This window comes from Paroedura picta, chromosome 2 (genome assembly GCF_049243985.1).
Source record: "Paroedura picta isolate Pp20150507F chromosome 2, Ppicta_v3.0, whole genome shotgun sequence".
In the NCBI taxonomy this organism is placed as follows: domain Eukaryota; kingdom Metazoa; phylum Chordata; class Lepidosauria; order Squamata; family Gekkonidae; genus Paroedura; species Paroedura picta.
This window is the reverse complement of record NC_135370.1, coordinates 57710133-57729432: the sequence shown is the minus strand read 5'-3', so window position 1 is coordinate 57729432 and position 19300 is coordinate 57710133. Positions and strand designations below refer to the sequence as shown.

The 19300-nt window shown below is 40.9% G+C and overlaps 1 protein-coding gene across 4 annotated transcripts in view; it reads left to right on the top strand.

Annotated features, from left to right (window-relative positions):
* ACMSD (aminocarboxymuconate semialdehyde decarboxylase) overlaps window positions 1-18424 on the top strand; it is a 54349-nt gene extending 35925 nt beyond the window's left edge. For 3 of the 4 annotated variants that reach the window (XM_077320235.1, XM_077320233.1, XM_077320232.1), the window contains 5 exons: window positions 2566-2659; window positions 5720-5815; window positions 8104-8276; window positions 17541-17639; window positions 18239-18424. In XM_077320235.1, coding sequence (XP_077176350.1) covers window positions 2566-2659; window positions 5720-5815; window positions 8104-8276; window positions 17541-17639; window positions 18239-18307 — 531 coding nt within the window. In that variant the 3' untranslated portion in view covers window positions 18308-18424. Of the gene's footprint in view, window positions 1-2565; window positions 2660-5719; window positions 5816-8103; window positions 8277-10363; window positions 10840-17540; window positions 17640-18238 lie in introns of those variants that run through there. The other variant, XM_077320234.1, reaches the window with a different exon arrangement.
* The last annotated feature ends 876 nt before the right edge of the window (window positions 18425-19300 follow it).

Genomic DNA, 19300 nt, shown 5'->3' with positions numbered 1-19300 from the left:
TAGAACTTGGTACCAAATCTGATGGACTAAAATGTATTTTCTTGATACCCAATCTCCACCAGGATACAAGCTAGGGTTGATGGCCCCCACAACCATTGATCAGCTGGTCGATGGGGGGGGGGGACTTACCATGAGAAAAAAAGAGGCTAAGGCCACTTCATTAGCAATGTCACTTCCAGGAAGTGATGTCATCATGCTGGCAAACATATGGACAACTTCTATCATATGACTTCTACCATACCAGAGCATTGCTGCAACATCACAGTGTGAGGGCATCACTTCCTGTGAACATTGGAAGTGATGTCACTGCATCTCTTGCAACGTACCATGGGCCTCCCTCCCCCTCCATCCCACTCTGGTTGCCAGGAGGGATCTGGCAACCATAATGCAAGCAATGGCATCTTCAGCATTTCTGAGCATTCTTTGTGGCATCCCTGTGTGTCATTAAACTTATTATTGTTTGTTTAGTGCTTAAAATAATATGAACAGACTACCCAAAATAAAAAAGAAGATCCTGTCACAAGGCTTGCAAGCTGTCACAATAAGACTTCTGGGTAGGATCCAGAGAAGCCAGAAAGGCAGAATTTTTTAAAGCTGAAGTCAAGTTCAGTGACCAGAAGTAGCAGATGCCAGCCCTCAGGAGAGCACTTCCATCAATAGGCAGATATCTCTGGCTCTGGCAACTAATGGTGTAAGTCCAAGTTCTAAGTTTTTCACTGAAGGAGGAAGAGACAGAAGGAGATATAGATTGGCTACGGGTGATAAGAAGATTATGCTGGTACGAAACACTAGCCACTGAATTAGCCTTTCCACCAGTTTGCAGATTCTTCTTGTCCAGCTGCTATAATGCAAACATTAAGATAATCTCACTTTAACATGAAGGAAAGGAATACATGAATGATACTAATCTGAATGTGAAGGAAAAGCCTCCAGAATATATCCAAACAATTTTAGCTAACATTATATATAGGTACCCAGCTGGGTACCTATATGAGTACCTATATGAGTACCCAGCTTGCTGGGGGGTAAACGGTCATGACTGGGGAAGGCACTGGCAAACCACCCCGTATTGAGTCTGCCATGAAAACGCTGGAGGGCGTCACCCCAAGGGTCAGACATGACTCGGTGCTTGCACAGGGGATACCTTTACCTTTACCTTTATATATAGGCACGCAGCATGGACCTGAAGAATATACTACCAACAAGGAAGAGGTGGTAGGAGCTCAGCTCAGGACTCTACATATCTTATTTTATCGTTATTGTTATTGTTGTTATTAATTCAATTTTTAGCCCACTACTCCCGAAAGGCTTGTGGTGGGTTAAAGGTAAAGGTAAAGGTATCCCCTGTGCAAGCACCGAGTCATGTCTGACCCTTGGGGTGACGCCCTCTAGCGTTTTCATGGCAGACTCAATACGGGGTGGTTTGCCAGTGCCTTCCCCAGTCATTACCGTTTACCCCCCAGCAAGCAAGCTGGGTACTCATTTTACCGACCTCGGAAGGATGGAAGGCTGAGTCAACCTTGAGCCGGCTGCTGGGATTGAACTCCCAACCTCATGGGCAAAGCTTTCAGGCGGCTGCCTTACCACTCTGCGCCACAAGAGGCTCTTAGTGGTGGGTTACAACATATAAAACCAGAATAAAATTCCCCTAAAACAATATAAATTACACAATATCCATACAAAGATCCAAGGTATAATGCAGCAAATTTTTAAAAAACTAAAAGATCCCCCCTAACTAAGACCTCCGGGGGAGGATATGGGAGAATAGATCTCCAGCCGTCAGTAAGATGTTAAAAGGAAAAGAAAAAAGAATGCTGACCCTTGCAGAATGTTGGCCCTTGCAGCCGTATCCTTACTTGCCATGCGAAAGAGTAGGGATGGGCACAAACCAGCAAATTGTGGTTTGGTTTACGGCACCATCCCAGCCCTCTGTGTGCCATGAGGTTGAAAGTGGGTGCACAAGGTGCTCATTGTAAGGGGAAGAAGTCTTTCACAGCCTGCATACCACAGGCCCCCCTCCCCAGGCACCAAACCCATTCCTGCCAACCCACTGGAGCCTGGCCTTAGTAGGGCATCACCAGGGATCTAGGAGCTTCCTTCCCCTGATCTGTTCCTGGGGCTCCCCACAGAGGTAAAAGAGTTGTTAGTGCTACCCAGAGAAACCAGCAGTTGCTAAAAAAATTTTGAGAGGAAGACGCTTCCAGCTGTTACTCAGAGGGTGGGAAGCAAGCATCTTCCCCCTCCACATCCCGACTCCCTGTTGCTGTGTCTTGAGTACACTCCTAACAGCCCAGAGCCAGAAAGCAGCCATACCTCCCACGTTCTTCAGTCCTGATGCTCAGTTTCCAGCCCACGGTTGGGAAACGTTTCTGTCCATAGGGATGCAAACCTCCAACATTTGTCCTCCTCTGCATTCTAGCATTCCCTTACCATATTACTATTACTTTTGTAATGATATTTTAATGGCAAATTTATATAAATAAAGGCTTTTTAAACTGGTAGCTCTAATAGATGGGAATATCATATATTTTCAAATCTTGTTTAATTCTCTCTGATTGATTTAAGGCTGCTGAGCAGTTAAACTGCTGCATCTTTGTGCATCCTTGGGACATGCAGACAGATGGAAGGATGTCTAAATATTGGCTTCCCTGGCTTGTAGGTCAGTAGTTATTATTCTTAATCAACATTTCTTAATTCAGTAGCAGTACTGCAGTCTGAAGAGACCTGACTGGAAATGTATTACTGCCCAAGAAAGGTTAAACAGCTATTCTGAAAAACAGCCACTCATACAGATAGTGTCTATTTCTGTACCAATGTACAGGTAAAACTGTTAACCACTGGGAATAGATTTGAATATCTTCAGGCTGCTAAATTGTTCTAAATTCCATAATTCTGTTAAAGTGGCTTCTGTCATTATCTGGAAATTCTTAAAGGAGAATTATCTGGTGCAGAACGCCACAGCCAGGATTCTCGCTAAGACATCATGAAGATTCCACATCCGGCCGGTACTCCAACAACTCAGCTGGCTCCCAGTTGAATTCCAGATTAAGCTTAAGGTTTTGGTAATCACCTTTAAGGCCATATGCGGTCTGGGCCCAGTGTCTCTGAGAGACCGCCTCCCTGCCTATACCCCCCAAAAGAGCTTTACGCTCCACCACCTCCAACTGGCTGTGGATCCTTGGCCCCAAAGAAGCATGTCGGACCTCAACAAGGGCCAGAGCTTTTTCCATCCTGGCCTCCACTTGGTGGAATGAGCTCCCTGAAGAGATCAGGACCCTGCCCGAACTCCCACAGTTCCGCAGGGTCTGCAAAAGGGAGCTCCACCACCAGGCATTTGCTTGAGGCCGACCGACTCGAAACATCTACATGTCCCTCCCACCTCAGACTGAGAGGTCGAACCTACCTAGGGATTATCAGTGCTATTTTTCTGTTGAAATGCTGTTCTGGTTGGCATGTTAGATCATGATTGTTATCTCTTATATTGTTATATGTTCTATGTAAATGTTCTACAATGTTTTATATAAACCGCCCAGAGCTGTATGGAAGGGTGGTATAAAAATCTAAATAAATAAATAAATATAATCTAGCTTGGAATACTCCTGGTTCTCACAAAGTTCTTGAATAGCCTTGAGCTTTAATGCACTTATATGTTTGCCCTTTAAATCTAGACTGAACGTCATTCATTCCCTTTTTTAAAAAACAAGTTTCTGTTTCTCTGTGCTTCATTAATTGTTTCCTGTTGACCCCAAGCGCCCGTGTGCTAGACTTTTCAGAACAGAATCTTCAACTGCTTCCTCTTCCTGGTGCTTGGGGGAAGGCTTCGACTGCTTCTTTTCCTTTCGCCACAAAAGATGTTCCCTGGTGTTCTTATTTTTATTATATGGATTATGCAGTTACGATCTTTAAAAAAAGAGAGTGATCACTTTGTATCCAGAAAAAAAAACATTAATTAAAATTAATTAAAAATTTCTTCCGAGGAAAAATCCATTCAGGGGTGTTTCTACAAGTAGATGGAAAGACGTTAATTAAGGATGGAGCAGCATAAACAGCTGGGAAGTAGCAAAGACTGCCAATTGCAGAGAGAGGCAGTACTTTTACTGAATGGGACTTAGTTCCAAGTAAACGTCGTAGACTGTTGCCCATATAGGCAAGCACTGTAGCATTTTTTAGGAAAACATTTAATGTGCTCTGTTGAGCCATCATGTCACTTCCACTTGCAGATGATTGCATAAAAGATACCAGCAACACAAAAAGACCATAGTCTGAAAGCAGCTTTCATTTCTATGGTTTGTTATTTACATCTTCATTCTCCTGTCACATACCAGGAATGTCTTGCCTTAGCACAGCTAATGAAGAGAGGGATGGCTACTTCAGTGGCTAGATGGGCATCACTTTCTTCCAAGGCAGTTATGAACTAATATGACAATCTAAGTTCTTCATTTATGCAAAGACAGATGCTTCTAGGCTTGGTATAGAGATCCAAAGTCATAGGTTTGTCAGGAAAAATAGAAATCATTCACACTAAGAAAAAAAAAATCAGAAAACTCAGATTCACCAATGTGTTTGTTGGGCATACTCAGTTGCAATGCATTTAAGAAATGACTGCTGTAACCATGGGAACCTGAGAGTAGAGGACTTCCTCCTGCCTGCCAGCAATGTGTTTCAAATACCTCTGCCTCAACAATGGAATATTTAAGCAAACAGAGCCTTTAACCTTGTGAGCCTGGATGTTTTTTTTTTAAGCACATAGAGAGATCAGCAGAGTAATTGGAAACGATACTATGGGTGTACATGTTTTGATCCAGGTTTGAGTTATGAAATTCAACATCTCTGAAAATCCTAGAAACTGTGAATTGACTTAGCCTAAGCAAAAGGTTATCATATCTCAGCTGCTGTGGAATCACTGACGGGTTGGCTTGGCTTGCATCAGCTGAAAGGATAGAGCCTTACTCAATAGGATAGTGGCAGTTAGCAGACCTGTGAATTACAGTGCCGATTGCTAATGAATTTTTACAAAGCGGGTAGAGGTATTTGAAACACATTGCTGGCAGGCAGGAGGAAGTCCTCTACTCCTGCTTTCCCACAAAACTGTCTTTTCTAGTCTTTTTTTCTTTCTTTCAGTGGAACTTCAAGAGGGAAGCTACCCCTCCCCAAGAGAAAAATCATTTCATACCTTTTCCTGCCTGTCACTTTTGCATTGCAAATCACCCACTCTACCACATACCAGTTTTCTAGGAATTCTAGCAATAGTCTAACTGACTGCTTTGTTATTGTCATGTCAACAAATGGGATGACTGTGGGAGGGAGATGTAAGGTATATCAGTGAGAGTAAGGAGATCAGATGCATTAACATGCATCTTCCAGGATGACTTCAGGATGGCAGAGGGGTGGATCCACTGGTAGAGTTCATGGAAGGAGCTGGCAGGGAATATCGTTCCTTGCCTTCCCCTTCTTGGAACAGCCTGTTGTTTCTTCTAATACTCCTCTCTGAAGATCATAAAATCATAATAAACAAAATCATACACAGTATAGGGAGGGCTGCACCAATGAGGAGGGCTCTAGTAGAATCAACATTTCGTCCTTATTCTGCTTGCAGCTTGTATCCTGTAGAATCTAGATCATATGATGTTTCAAATAAATCATAGTCTGATGGAAAACCTTTTATGCATAACAGTGTTATAGACATAATATTGTATATTAAACTCTTTCTGGCTTCTAGGCATGCCCTCTGAAACCACCATTGCCATTTGCTCTATGATTATGGGTGGGATTTTTGAAACTTTCCCCAGACTGAGAGTTTGCTTTGCTCATGGTGGTAAGTATCCTAGAACTACATAGCTAAAAGAAATGTCAAGCCTTCCCCGAAGCAGAATACTGTATGCAAGGCTACCCTTGTAAATTAACAGTGGAATCATAGACATAGTTATACTAGGGGTATACAATTCTGCCCCTGTTGTTTTTCTGGTTTGTGTCTACTGAACCAAAAAAAGGTTGGGTTTCCTGAAAAATCCCAGATCCCAATACCAGTGCAATATTTGGATACAGAATTTTTTTAGAAATCCCAAATTTTTCAGATTCAATAGATCTGAAAAGAAAAAATTGGGTGGTTTTTGTTTGTTTGTTTGTTTTACATACCAGAAGTTGTGCTGGTGGTGACCAATGTTATCTCCGTCAGTACAATTGATCCTGGACTGGCTTATTTTGCAGGCTGGTTTAAACCAGGCTGCAGGAGAAGCCAACTCTCATCTTCTCACACCCAGTTGACCCTGGTTTGACATCTGCAGTCCCTTCAAAGTTAAGGGACTGCAGTAGAAGAATGACAAACAGCAGAGGGGGGAGCAGTCTTTTCCTGCCTCTCTGCTGCTTTCAGACCTACCTGGTAATTCCAGAATATATCTGGGATTTTTTCAGATTTTTTTTTTTGTTTTCCCATGAAAGCCAGGATACATTTGGGATGCTGAAATATACCTGAAAAATACCAATACGGTATTTTTTCAGGTATATTTTTGGCTCCGGTAGATCTGAACGCACACAGCCTTCTAAATAGTACAGTAAAGCAATCTAGAAGGTAGTGTGCTGCAAACAGAAGATGGAAATCCACAGTGTACTAACAGAATAGAGGATCATACAGAACAGGAGTTCACCCAAGTGATGGATCAACGGTGAAAGCTTAAGTAAAAGGGGAAATGCCTGACACCTAAATAATTTTAGCCTCTATATTTAAATTAAAAATAAAACATCAGAAGAACAAAAGCTAGGAGTTTAACTGATGTCTTCCCTTTGTAACTATTTTTCCCTGACATATTATGAACTGATGGGAAATTGGAAAGTGTATCAGAATTAAGTGCCAATTCAAGAGAAGCCAAGTAGAGAAGGTGCAACTCCCTTAAGGTTGAAGAGAGAAAATATATGCAGCAAAAGTACAGGATGTCAAAGAGAAACATGGAAAAGATGGCCCCAGATTTCCTTTTTAGGCCATCACAATATCATTGTACCAGAATCCTAAGCAACCCATGTTTTCTTGGTAGGGCATTATTTTATAATGCTATAAACAATAATAATAACCTATTTCTTTTTTAAAGCCACAGTTGAATGTTTAACTTCTGACTTCTGGCAGCATGTGGAAGAATTTATGAAATGTCATCAAAACAACTCTGTTTGCCCTGCTTTGTTTTCAGGAAATAAATTATAAGGAAATTATTTTCTTCTTTAAATGTAAAAACTGGAAGCATGCTATGGATCTATCATGGGCTGGGGGAAGGGTCCTTTTTAAGGAAGCTACTCTTTTTCTGCCCCTTATAATAATAAACATAATTAGGACAGGAATTTATTGTCCCAGTTTTAATGATGGCATCAGACACACATTTAGACACATGCTGCTTATTTTTTCCACCTCAGACGCTTCTTGTTCTGAGATGAAAACTAATTCAGGAAGTAAAAGCACTGACTGGGGAATGTTGTACGGAAGGTGTGAGGGCTGTGAAGAGCAACAAAACAAACACAACAGGAAGATTATGTGTGTTAAGGGGAGGGGTTAACATTTTAGGTGTCCCCTAACATTCTCTTATTAGTACTGGAATCTATGCAGTCCTTCTAGCTTACAACATCACTAACAAACCAATTAACCCAATATTTTGCCAGCTCTGATATCAATGGGGTCATCTTAATATTTCTGGTAAGGGCTTGGAGGAGGAGTGTGGTCTCATGGCTTAAGTGCCACTCAGCGCTTAACAACCAATCAGGGTTGCTGTCCCGCCCCCGAGTGCCTCCTCTTCCAACAGGCTTGCACATCTGTCCCATGACCAGCTGGAGATACACTGCCCTAACACAGTTGCCTACCACCTTTCCAGATCCTAGGTGGAGGGGGAGGCCATCCACAGAGTTCTCCCACCCCACCCCACCCCATCCCACCCTAACCCCATAACGTTGTATTCCTGAATGCAACAACCTTTGCCCCGAGTTTCTGATATAAATAACATGAGTGATATCATTTACATCATTTTTGGGTTGCTGCCTCTTGGCACCTGATAGAATTTCACTGCTGAAAGGTGCTATTATTAGATGTATTCTTTCATTCTAAGAATCTAACGTAATTCTTTCCAGGTGGTTCTTTTCCTTTCACATTAGGGCGCATTTCCCATGGATTCAAAGTGCGACCTGATTTGTGTGCATTGGATAATAAAATTGATCCAAAGAAATACCTTGGTTCATTTTACACTGATTCACTCGTCCATGATCCACATGCCCTGAAGCTTCTGATTGATGTAATAGGAAAGGTGAGTGAAATATTTTCACACTATAAATCCTTGAACTGTGAGCCTCCTTCCTTTTGAAGCTAAAAACAGCACATTACAAGGTAAGTGGGAAAAAGCATGACACATAAATGAAGTGGCATAAAGGAGAACAGTAATTAACCCATGCAGGCACAGATTACATTCTGTTAGGGGAACGGAAATCTGTTAAGATCATTTTCAAAGATTTAAAGCCAGTGAAACTGATGAGTCCTAGCATCCTCTTCCACTGTGCAAATGAAAAGGAAGAGAGATGCTGGAACAATTCATGATTTTCAAGACACCTTCAGCAATAGTGGAATTATATCAGGAGCTAATGATCTTTCCCTTGAACCCTATGGTCCTCCTTTGGCAACAGCTATTAAGGAACCTTATTTAGAAGAAAATATTCATCACCTTTTGGAGTTGGTTTGCAAAAAGGACAAGCTCAGGGTTCCCATTGATTTGTCATTGTCATGAGTTAAAATTTCCATGAAAATAAAATGTTCCGTATGTTCATTGTTGTGGCATGTCTGTATCTTATTTTGAAGGAATGTTTAAACATTACCATAGCGATCAGAGAACATTAGGGCAGTGGTTGAGAGTAGAGGAGTAAACTACCCCCCCCCACCGGGCCTCAGTAAAAGGCGCTGAATGGTCCCCGACGTTGAGTGGTCCCCGGTGATAAAAAGGTTGGGGACCACTGCCCTAGATCCTTTTTGCATGTACTGCTACCAAGACAGATCCCCCCCATCCTATATTGATGCATTTTATTTTTCCTACCTAAACAGAGAACTTTTCATTTTTCACTACTGAAATTCATTTTACCCCAGTTTTCCAGACTGTCAAGATCATCCTGTATCCTGATTCTGTCTTCATCTGCAAATTTAATAAGCACTCCATCCAAAGTATTTATCTATCAAATTTAAATTATCAAAAGAGAATTTCAACACTTTAAAGTGAGGGAGTTGCTTTACCATATTTACTTTGAAGTAGAAGAAGAAGAGTTGGTTCTTAGATGCCGCTTTTCTCTATCCAAAGGAGGCTCAAAGCAGCTTACAGTCACCTTCACTTTCCTCTCCCCACAACAGACACCCTGTGAGGTGGGTGAGGCTGAGAGAGCCTTGATGTGCTCCCCCATGTGGGGGAGCACAGATTCAAACCCAGCTCACCAGATTAGAAGTCCGCACTCCTAACCACTACACCAAGCTGGCTTTGGTGAGATCTATCCTCCCATGGACAACAGACAGCATTATTATCACCACCTAGTACCAAAGCCACCTAAATAAATGCTTCTAACATTATTTAACTAGCAACAAAGCTTGTTGTATCTAACAATGCAATGGGTGACTGACTCTCCTACCCCCCCCCCCCGGGCAGGCCAGCTGAGGCCTCCACCCCTGTGGCCCCTAAAAGTCTTACCAAGAACTCCTCAGGACTTAGTGGGCCTTTTTGGGATAGGGGGAAGTGCTGGCAGGGACTCCGTTCCCCCTAGCCACCCCCAAAAGGCTCACTGAGGCCTCATCAGGCTCTCTTACTGTTTTATTAAGAGAAACTAATAACATATAGAAACCTGATTGTCTTTTATTTGGTGTTGTTATAGAGCCTACTGTCAGTTTTTGCCATTAAATATTCCAATAATAATAATAATAATAATAATAATAATAATAATATATATTCAAATATACTTTGTATGTTTTTAAGATAAATAGCAATGCCCCAGATTTTTATGGTAAGTTATATAGTATATTTAGCCCAATTTTACACAATTTAAAATATTGACTTTCTTTAAGTGAACATGTGTTTCTTGCAATAAAACAACATTAGCACTCTGTTCATAAAGATGTGGAAACATTTGTCTTCTTTTGCAGGGCTCATTCAAACCATTGACATTTAATGATATTATTTTCAAAGGACATTTAGTTATCCTGGAAGGGCCCTTTGTCAGTACTGATGATGTTCATTTATCTCAGTTATTTCCATTGTGTGAGTTTTGTCAACACACACATTAGTAAGGGAACAGATGATGTTTACTTCCATTTCTACTGGTACTTTCTGAAGGTTCTGAAACTCATGATTTTTTAAATATCCAGATTTGACCTGGTCTGTGATGACATGATTTTGATTTGAAAGATATTCATTGGGGATTAATTATGGAATATGACCACTACAATTATATCTAAGGTACAAGAGCTACCATTATCACTTTTTTTTGTTAAATCATGTAGAATTCCGTTCTAAAGATTAATTTGTTCTTAATGCTATAACATGTGCTAGGCTAATTTTACTCACAACTGGAAGAAGAACATAATCCCAAAGAAAGGGACTTGGCTAGAGAAATTAGAAGAATGCATTTGTCTATGTAAATTAATTTGTCTACTACATAGCCCAGTGGTTGATAAATTTGGAAAATGGAATACTTTTCTGTCTAGAATGAGTAATTAATTTCAAGATGTATAATTGATGTTTTATAATTGCTTTGTAGTTTGTATTTCAGAATTTTGTTTGTACTAGGTTTATACGATAGTTTTCTTATCAAAAATAAATATGTTTTTAAAGATTCTGGAAGAACGAGCAGAACTCTCTACTGAAATTGGATGAAATGCTACCCTAATCTGAAAATTCTGTGTCCTAGAATAGAACACTCAAAATAATCTAGGTTTAAAGAAAATTGCCTTGATTATCAGGTCACAGGGAAATAAGACTGGGGTAATATAAAGGCTTGCTCTCCTAACTTGCAGACAACACCCTTTTAATGTCAAAATTAGACACACTACACCTTGCTTAGTAAGTGAATAGGCAGATGTATGAACTACAGCCACAACTGTCTCCACCATCATCTAGTTTGTCTCCTGTCCGACAAAATCCTAAACTAACTCCTAATCTTGTGATTCTGAACTAATTCCTACTCTTTTGATCTTTTATATTTTGGTATGGCTTTTAACTTTAAGGTTGAATGATTTTCATAATATAACTAAAGCCTTAGTGTGGCATTTCAAAACAATGCACAGGAATGGTTACATGCCTTATCCCCTCTATGCAAATATTAGACATAATCTATTCTAACTAGATTATCCACCTGAGTGTAAAGCTGTTGAGCAATCTCTTTCTTATGCTCCACAGGGCTGCATTTACTCTGCTAACTTCTAGTGAAATCTTTGGGCAATTCTATAAAACAACTACTGAAAAAAAATAGTTTCTGGCAGCCAGTTATTCCCATCTGTACACCCATAATATCGTCATCCCTGATCCCATCCTAATGCTCAGAATGGTACATCATCCAGGTGATCAAGCTCTGGCACAATTCAAGGCTGGCATAATGTCTGTGACCCATGATGAGAGCAGCTCCCGATTTCAGGAATTGTGCAGGATAGACTGAAGTAGACTGTAGGACTGATGGACAAACAGGCTGACTGAGAAGATAGATCTGCCTCAGTAGAAAGCTCAAGGTTGAAAGTTAGGTGGGCATAATAGTGGGCATTTGTAGTTTGCACAGGTATTTCAATGTGATTCGCCATATACTGTTACTTTCTAAAGGAGGCCAATTACACTGATTCGAATCAATACTCCATTCTGTAAAAGCATGAAGCATACCGCCCAGAGGAACATACCAAATATAGATTATGTCTACATGATGTTTGTTTGCTATCATAAAACTATGCTAGGGTTGCAAGGTATCTACAACATGAAAGTCCTGCTGAAGTGATTTAACAATCATCTATATGAATGACACTTTATTTATAGCCAAGGAATGCTTTATCCTTTCACTGCAATGGGATAGGATATCCATAACAGTAGTGAAGAGTAGAAAGCAGAATAGGAAGCAGCATTACCCTGTTAGAAAGATTATTAATCAGGAAAGTCATTGTTAAACTCAGGGATTTATTTGGCAGCCGCATGTACCACAAATGGTGCCTTCCTAGCCCTTCTCCAAGCAAAATTCATCACAAGCCTTGGCTCATAACATAGTTCATATACATCCCTATTGTCTAGTACCAGTGTATTAGGCATCTCCTCTGCCTTTTGAGACATGCATCTTCCCTTTGTAGATTAATGAAAAGACAGCTAGGTACCTAAACTGGATCCAAAGTTTTGATTGCTGAAATGTTTAGATCGGAGTGCTTCTTTCAGAAACTCCACAGTGACACCTACTGGAGGCACTATATTTGACAGAAGCAGATAGGAAACTGTCCTTCCAGTGACAAGTAATTTGAATAAAGAACATTTTATCACACAAGAACACCTATCACAAGACTGAAAGTACAAATTTATCAAGCTTTGTAAAGACCCTTGTTGCAGGCCTATGATAGTGTAAGGTGGTGATAGTGTAAGGTGTAAGGTGTATGATAGTGTAAGGTGGTGATAGTGTAGGGTGACCAGATTTTAACACTGGTAAAGCGGGACACCATTGACCAGGGGGGTTCTTAATTAAACATTTGGTCTACATGGAGCAACAAAAGGTTTCATAGAACACAAAAATAGGATTGTAATATAGATATATTTTTTTATTTCAACCTAAGTACAATTTGCCAGGTACCCCCAGATGTCCCTCCAAAAGTGGGACAATCTGGTCACCTTATGATAGTGGCAAACACAGCTTCATTTTCTGCCACCACTATATCAACAGAATCTTGCCCTGCTCAATTGTTTATTACTTGATAACATCTAAATCCAACTTTCACTGATCCTGATTTGGCCCCATCTGCAATGTGTTTGAAGGTTCTTTGCTGAAAAAACGTCTCTCATCAGTTCCAAACAAACTGAAAGTGGATCCAGTTCCTGAGGTGTCAGAAGTTCCTGCTTGCCCTGTGTTTTAGATAGTATCTAACTGGAGCTGTTGGCGAAAATGATTAATGCCCTGAAGAGGCTCTCCCCAGACCCTTGAAGGAAGCAGTTATTACACAACTGCTTAACAAACCTTCACTGGCTAGGGTTGAAGTGACAAAAAGGTATTTACAGTTGTATTCATCCAAAATCTAAAGCTAAAAACAAAGCAAAACCCACATAATACTTTTTATTAGGACCCATTATAGGCCAGTCTTCAATTTACCACTTCTGGGGAAAAGGAGCAGACTATGATTGAGGCCACTGGAAAATATGCTGACAGGTACACAAGACAGGAAGAGCCTGGCATTGCCTTGTCACCCAGAGTATTAAAGGACCAATTAAATTCTGTATGTAGATTTGGCAGTTGTCTTTGATACTATTGATAGATCTCGCTTAGTGGCTAAATTGGCAAGCACAAATATAATGCTTATTACTATCATTGAGAAAATTGCACTCCAATATTTGTGTTATGATACAGGTTGGTTCTTCTGGTTCATTAACAGATCAAATATCTATACAAAGAGGGGTCAAACAAAGCTGTGTACCAATATATCTAAATGAAGCTTTCCAGCCCTGAATTTGTAGCACCCACCTTAGAAAATCTCAATTCTCCTTTATGAGGATGATATGGTCCTACTTTCGATTATGTGCATTAGCATAAAATATTGGAAAAAACAAAATAATTATACTTCAACTTGTTATCAAATGTTATATAGTCTTTTGCCCATCATACATGGAACCTAGGACTAAATTCCTGGACAAATGGCTTTCAGACAAGAACTACCTAACAGTTACTGATAAAATGGTTAAGCTTTTATCTGATGTATCACACTTTGCTTTGGCCACAAAAAAGATAAGGGCCAAGTTCATTGACAGCAAACAAGATACTAATTAAACTCAACCTATATTGTGCTCTTGGAACTCTGTGTGTGTGTGTGTGTGATAGTTATCAGAAAACTGTAATGGCCTTTTAGCCACACGCAATAAACTTTGACTGACTGGCTATGGAGCCCACTGTCCAAGGTAGCCTTACCACTGAGTCTCATCACACTCACCCAGGGATGTATTTGGCCCAGGCTTGCTTGCTCTGCCTAGTGATGGATGTGCCCCTGTGAAGAATGAGCCTGGCTTGGTGAAGGATGAGGGATGAGGGATGCATCCTGCCTGGACTCACACATCCAGCACAGTGAATGGCAGGGTCAGCCTGACTTTGCCTGAAAGGGGATATGCCCAGCCTTGGCTTGCTTGCTCAGTGTCAAGTTCAAAGCCAAGCTTGGCAACATTGCTCTACCCAGGGTTTACACTAAGACCCATTATGCACGGGGGTTTTAGCGCACATTCGGGGTGGAATGGCGGCGACTAAAATCACGGATAACGCACGGAGCCGGCTGCAACCGGCTGCAGCTTTGGTGCATGCCGCCGAAAAAGCCGCGTCAGTGAAACGCGGAAGAAAGCGCAGCTTCCGGGTGAGCGGGGCGCAACCAGAAGCGGCGCCCGGATCGGCGCGTGCATAATCGGTTACTCTGGGTTTTGCCGCCGTCGCGCCCCGCCCCGTGTATAACCGGTATGCGTCGCGTCTTCCCCCTCCGCGTTTTCCATGTGACCCGAAATCGCCGTTTCGGCGGCCGTGCATAATGGGCCTAATACAGTAACAATAAGTGCAAAAAAAGTACAGAAACAAAGTCTACAAACCAGACTGGAATGAAAGATTGCTGTACCAGAACAAGATGGGAATTTTAATGGGGTTAGCTGTTGTGACCCACCTCGAGCCTGTCAGGAGAGGTGGGAAATAATAATAATAATAATAATAATAATAATAATAATAATAATAATAATAATAATAATAATAAAAGAGTCAGACTAAGGAGGGTCAAGAGTTCAGGGGTACAGTTCCAGGACTGGGGAAGAGATGCAGGATGTAGAGTCTAGGTCCCAGGTTGTAGGAGCAAGCATATGTTTCCAGCGGCAAGTCAGGGTAAAACTCTGTTTGCTAAGCAGGTCAGCTTCCCAGAGGTGTGGCATGCACAAATTACTTCCACACCAAGCTCTGCTTGGCATGTTCATTTTACCTGCCCCTGCTGATTCATCCCCAGAAGCCTAAGTGCCACACTCCTTACAATCACACTCTGATCTTCTTACAGGTACTGGTCTTAACTGTTTCCCTATTAGCCTGTTAGTCCTGATCCTTCAAGGACTTAGTCCAGGATTTAACACTTATCATTATTGAGCTATTAGGTAAGCACTTCTCTCTATAGCTGTCAAGTGCTCTCTCCTCCTTCTACACTCTGCTGGTTTGGGAGAGGCCAGAGGAGAGGGAGACACCAGCATCTGTGGCTTCTCTTTCTTTTCCTGGAAGACTGAGCCATCTGGCCATGTTTTCACTTCCCAGTGCTGAACCCAACTGCTATCAGTGCTGGGCCCAATTTCTCCTCCTCTTAGAAGGAGGTGTCAGCTGGCTGGCCCATGACACCCAGCATGGTAACCAAGATAAAGTATTCAAACATCTTTCCTACAAGACAAGAATCAATAGTCTGGGATTTTCTTCATTTCAGAAAAAGACAATGGTAGAAAAAAATGACAGACAACTTTTTCTCCCTTTTCCAAAATACTAGAACTTGGGTACATACAATGAAGTTGATGTGCAATAGATTCAGGACAGTCAGAAGAAAATACTTCTGTACTAGAGGCAGGAGGCAACATCAAAGGAAGGTCTTGGCTTCCATTTCCTGTTGTTAGCTCACCAGAAGAACTGAGTGGCTACTGTGTGAGGCGGGATGCTGACCTAGATGGACCTGTGGTCTGATCCAGCAGGGTTCTTCTTATGCTTTCAAATAATTGAATAGAAGATCAAAGGTCTGTTACATATATAGCTCACTCAGCGCCAATTATATTAAACAATCATCCTAGAAGAGCAGAGAAACTCATGTAAAGTCTCAACATCTTATCAATTTCACTGAAATTAAGAGGACTAGTGCCAGGGAGAGTGGCAAGTTGAGAGCACTGGCAGATAAGGGGAGGAAGTTGTGGTGTTACTGCTTTTTCTGTGGGAAAGGAGAGTTGGATAAAAGCAATATTAATCAGGCAAAGTGTTAGGAATACCAGTTTTCATATAGAATAGGCTGGGAAAAGATGGATTAGATGGTGACTTGTGGATGACCTCAGGCCGAGTGGGTTTCTGACTGCGAACAGAGCTTGGTGGGGAGAAAGTTATTATCAAGCCGAATGTGGTAGGATGGCACATGGAAGTTGGATGATTTGGGGTGGCTTTTAGGAGCTGGTCACTGATCCTCCTTCACTGCCAAAATAAGTGTGGTTTTTGGAGCAAAAATCATAGATACCTGCTGGACAAGGATTTGACTTAATGGTTAAAGTATTATATTTCAAAACAAGTTAGGATGCCAATATTGGTAATGGGAATATCTCTTTCTGTGTCTTGCTCTGTTCCAACTATGAATTAGAAGATGATGTTTTTGTATGTCTGCCAGAACCAGTATATGGTTGCTTTGCTGATTCATTGCTTAGCCCTGAGGCTGCCAATTCAGTGCTTACAAGAAGCATTGCCAAAGGCTGCCTCTATATTGCCAAAAGCAGCCTCTATATGCCAAAAGCAGCCTCTATATTCCACTGATGAAATCATATTTAATTCTCATCTGAATGTGCTCCTGTGTTCCAAATCAAATATATATGTTCAGGAAAAGACCCCCTCCCCCATATTACTGCAACATGGTAGAACTCTGCAGAAGCAGACATAGTTCTGAAATTGTAGTCCTAAAATTCTGAAAATGTAATCCCATCAAACATTTAACCACCAAGATTCTGGAGAAAATATGCGTACCACAAGGCTTTAACAATGTATAAGTATATTCCCCCAATACAGCTAATCTGGTATACTTTCTTCATACAACGGTTATATGGCCAAGTTTCTTCCAAACAGAAACAAGGTGTGATGTTACTTTGAAAGTGTGGCTATTCCTGTGACTCCCCACTTTTGGGCCACCATGAAAAGACACAAGAAACATGAAACATGCACAACATGAAACATGCACAAGAAACATGCACAATATCCGCAGACACACCCAGTCTCCTGTTATTGGTATTCTTTATCTTGACTTTGTGGTCTAACAACCCTTGGGTTAAAGATCTAATAGTAACTTCCAGCATATTATCTAGTCTTTAGATACAGTTGGAGTCCCTGATGTGGGTTGAGGCTATAGCACTTTGGGGGAAAGCTTAAGTCTTCCTGATACTATTTTGCTGATCTATATCTGCCTTGTCTGCGACTGCTAAGAGTCAAATACATTTTAGTCACCTCGTTCATCCCATGTAGTCCATTAATTGCATGCTATGCCCTAAAAATGCCAAAATTATGGGCTAATCTATACAATTGTAATGTATATCCAATAGATCCTAATAGGGCAATCTAATGTTTATTTCTGTCTGCAGGACAAGGTGATGCTGGGAACAGATTATCCTTTCCCACTAGGGGAACAAGAGCCTGGAAAACTGATTGACTCCATGGAGCAGTTTGATGAGGATCTAAAGGTGCAGTTTTTTGTTGTTTCAAAGTCTGAAATGTGATTTAGAATTTGTTTCAAAAAGCTTTGTCTTAACCCCAAATGTTCCAATTCCCCCATTATCAACTTGAGTCACATTTAAACACATACTGAAACACACAAGGAGTGTAAAAATAGAACCCAATTTTATTTACTGAAACCTACTACAAGTTGTTGGGCATATTTTACATTGAGTTCAGTTATTAACAAGTCAGCAGTATATAAATTCCTGTCCTATTGGAGCCAACCACTGTATTTAGTCGAAGGTGATGTCATGGAGAAAAGGGGCCACATAACTGTGCAATGAAATAGAGGTCTCAGTTCAACATTGCAGTAAACCTCTGCATATCAGGCACTAGAGCCAAGAGGACAGAACCATCACATACATCTCCATCTTGTGGATATTCTCCAGCACCAGGATAACTACTTTTGGAAACATAATGCTGGGTTACAAAACATATAGTGCAAATTCTACTTGCAGCACAGTAAAACCATGGAGAACAATAGCTCATGATAATAATTGTTTGCCTTTTTAATTATATCTGAATTGTTCCTGATATTTGTGTTTTTATTATATTTTTACTACAGGATAAGCTGAAGTTTGACAACGCTCTCACATTTTTAAATCTTGATAGAAAGCAGTTTGAGTTATATTAAAAATTCCAACAACAACGTTCAACAATGTTAGTTTTTCATGTATGACCACACCTTTATATCTTTCTGTGCATTTGAACTGATTGCATAAATATCCATGATTCCTTGTTGGTTACAAAATGGAATGTTTCATTTCTTTCATTCAAAAGGGAGGGCCATAGATCTGTAATCTGTGTGTGCTGAATTGGAATGTTTTACTTTCAAAACATAGGCTAGTTCTTTCATTCCCAGGTTCATATTGATGGAAAGAGATTTCATAACTACCCATGCACATCGTGTCTGGCCTAACATGGCATGGATGACATAATTCTTCTTCCAACACAGGTATTCAGCAGTTGCTCACTAGGCATTCAGAGTCTACTCCTCGCTCATATCACTGCTGGATAGTCCCAACTGTTGGATGTCTGCCCATATAAGAGAAATTAGTTGATTCCCTGATCATCCACATGAAGTCTGTTAGTGTCAATCACAGTTCTCTCACATCTCTCTCAGGCCTACCTCCATCACAAGGTGTCCATCTTGGGGAGTGGAAGATCGGCTTAGAAGCCACTTTGAGACTCCTTAGAACAGTGGGGTATAAAAACCAACTAATCTTCCTTTTTTGGCATCTGCTGGCACTATACGTCTTATTGGTGCTGATGGGAAAGGAGAGGTACAATGGATGTGGTTACATGCAATTAATAGTATGGAGAAGGGAGCCCTTGGACACCCTGGTGTTCAGGATCAAGACAAATCTGGATCTAGTCCTCCTAAATCCAGTTCTGAATAACTATTGTGAATTGGTAAATGCCAAACAACCCTTTGAAACTCTGAAAATCAGGGTCCCCAAGGGGATCCTTTCTCCACACCAGTCATTGCAATTAAACACCACCCATTATATCGTCACCTGGCATCCCTTACTCTAATTCAAGACATAACAGAGAGACTGCATTTCAGCTTTTATTGCACTAAGAGGAGGTGCAAAAAAAGCAGAAGAGAAAAAAAAGGAATCACAAG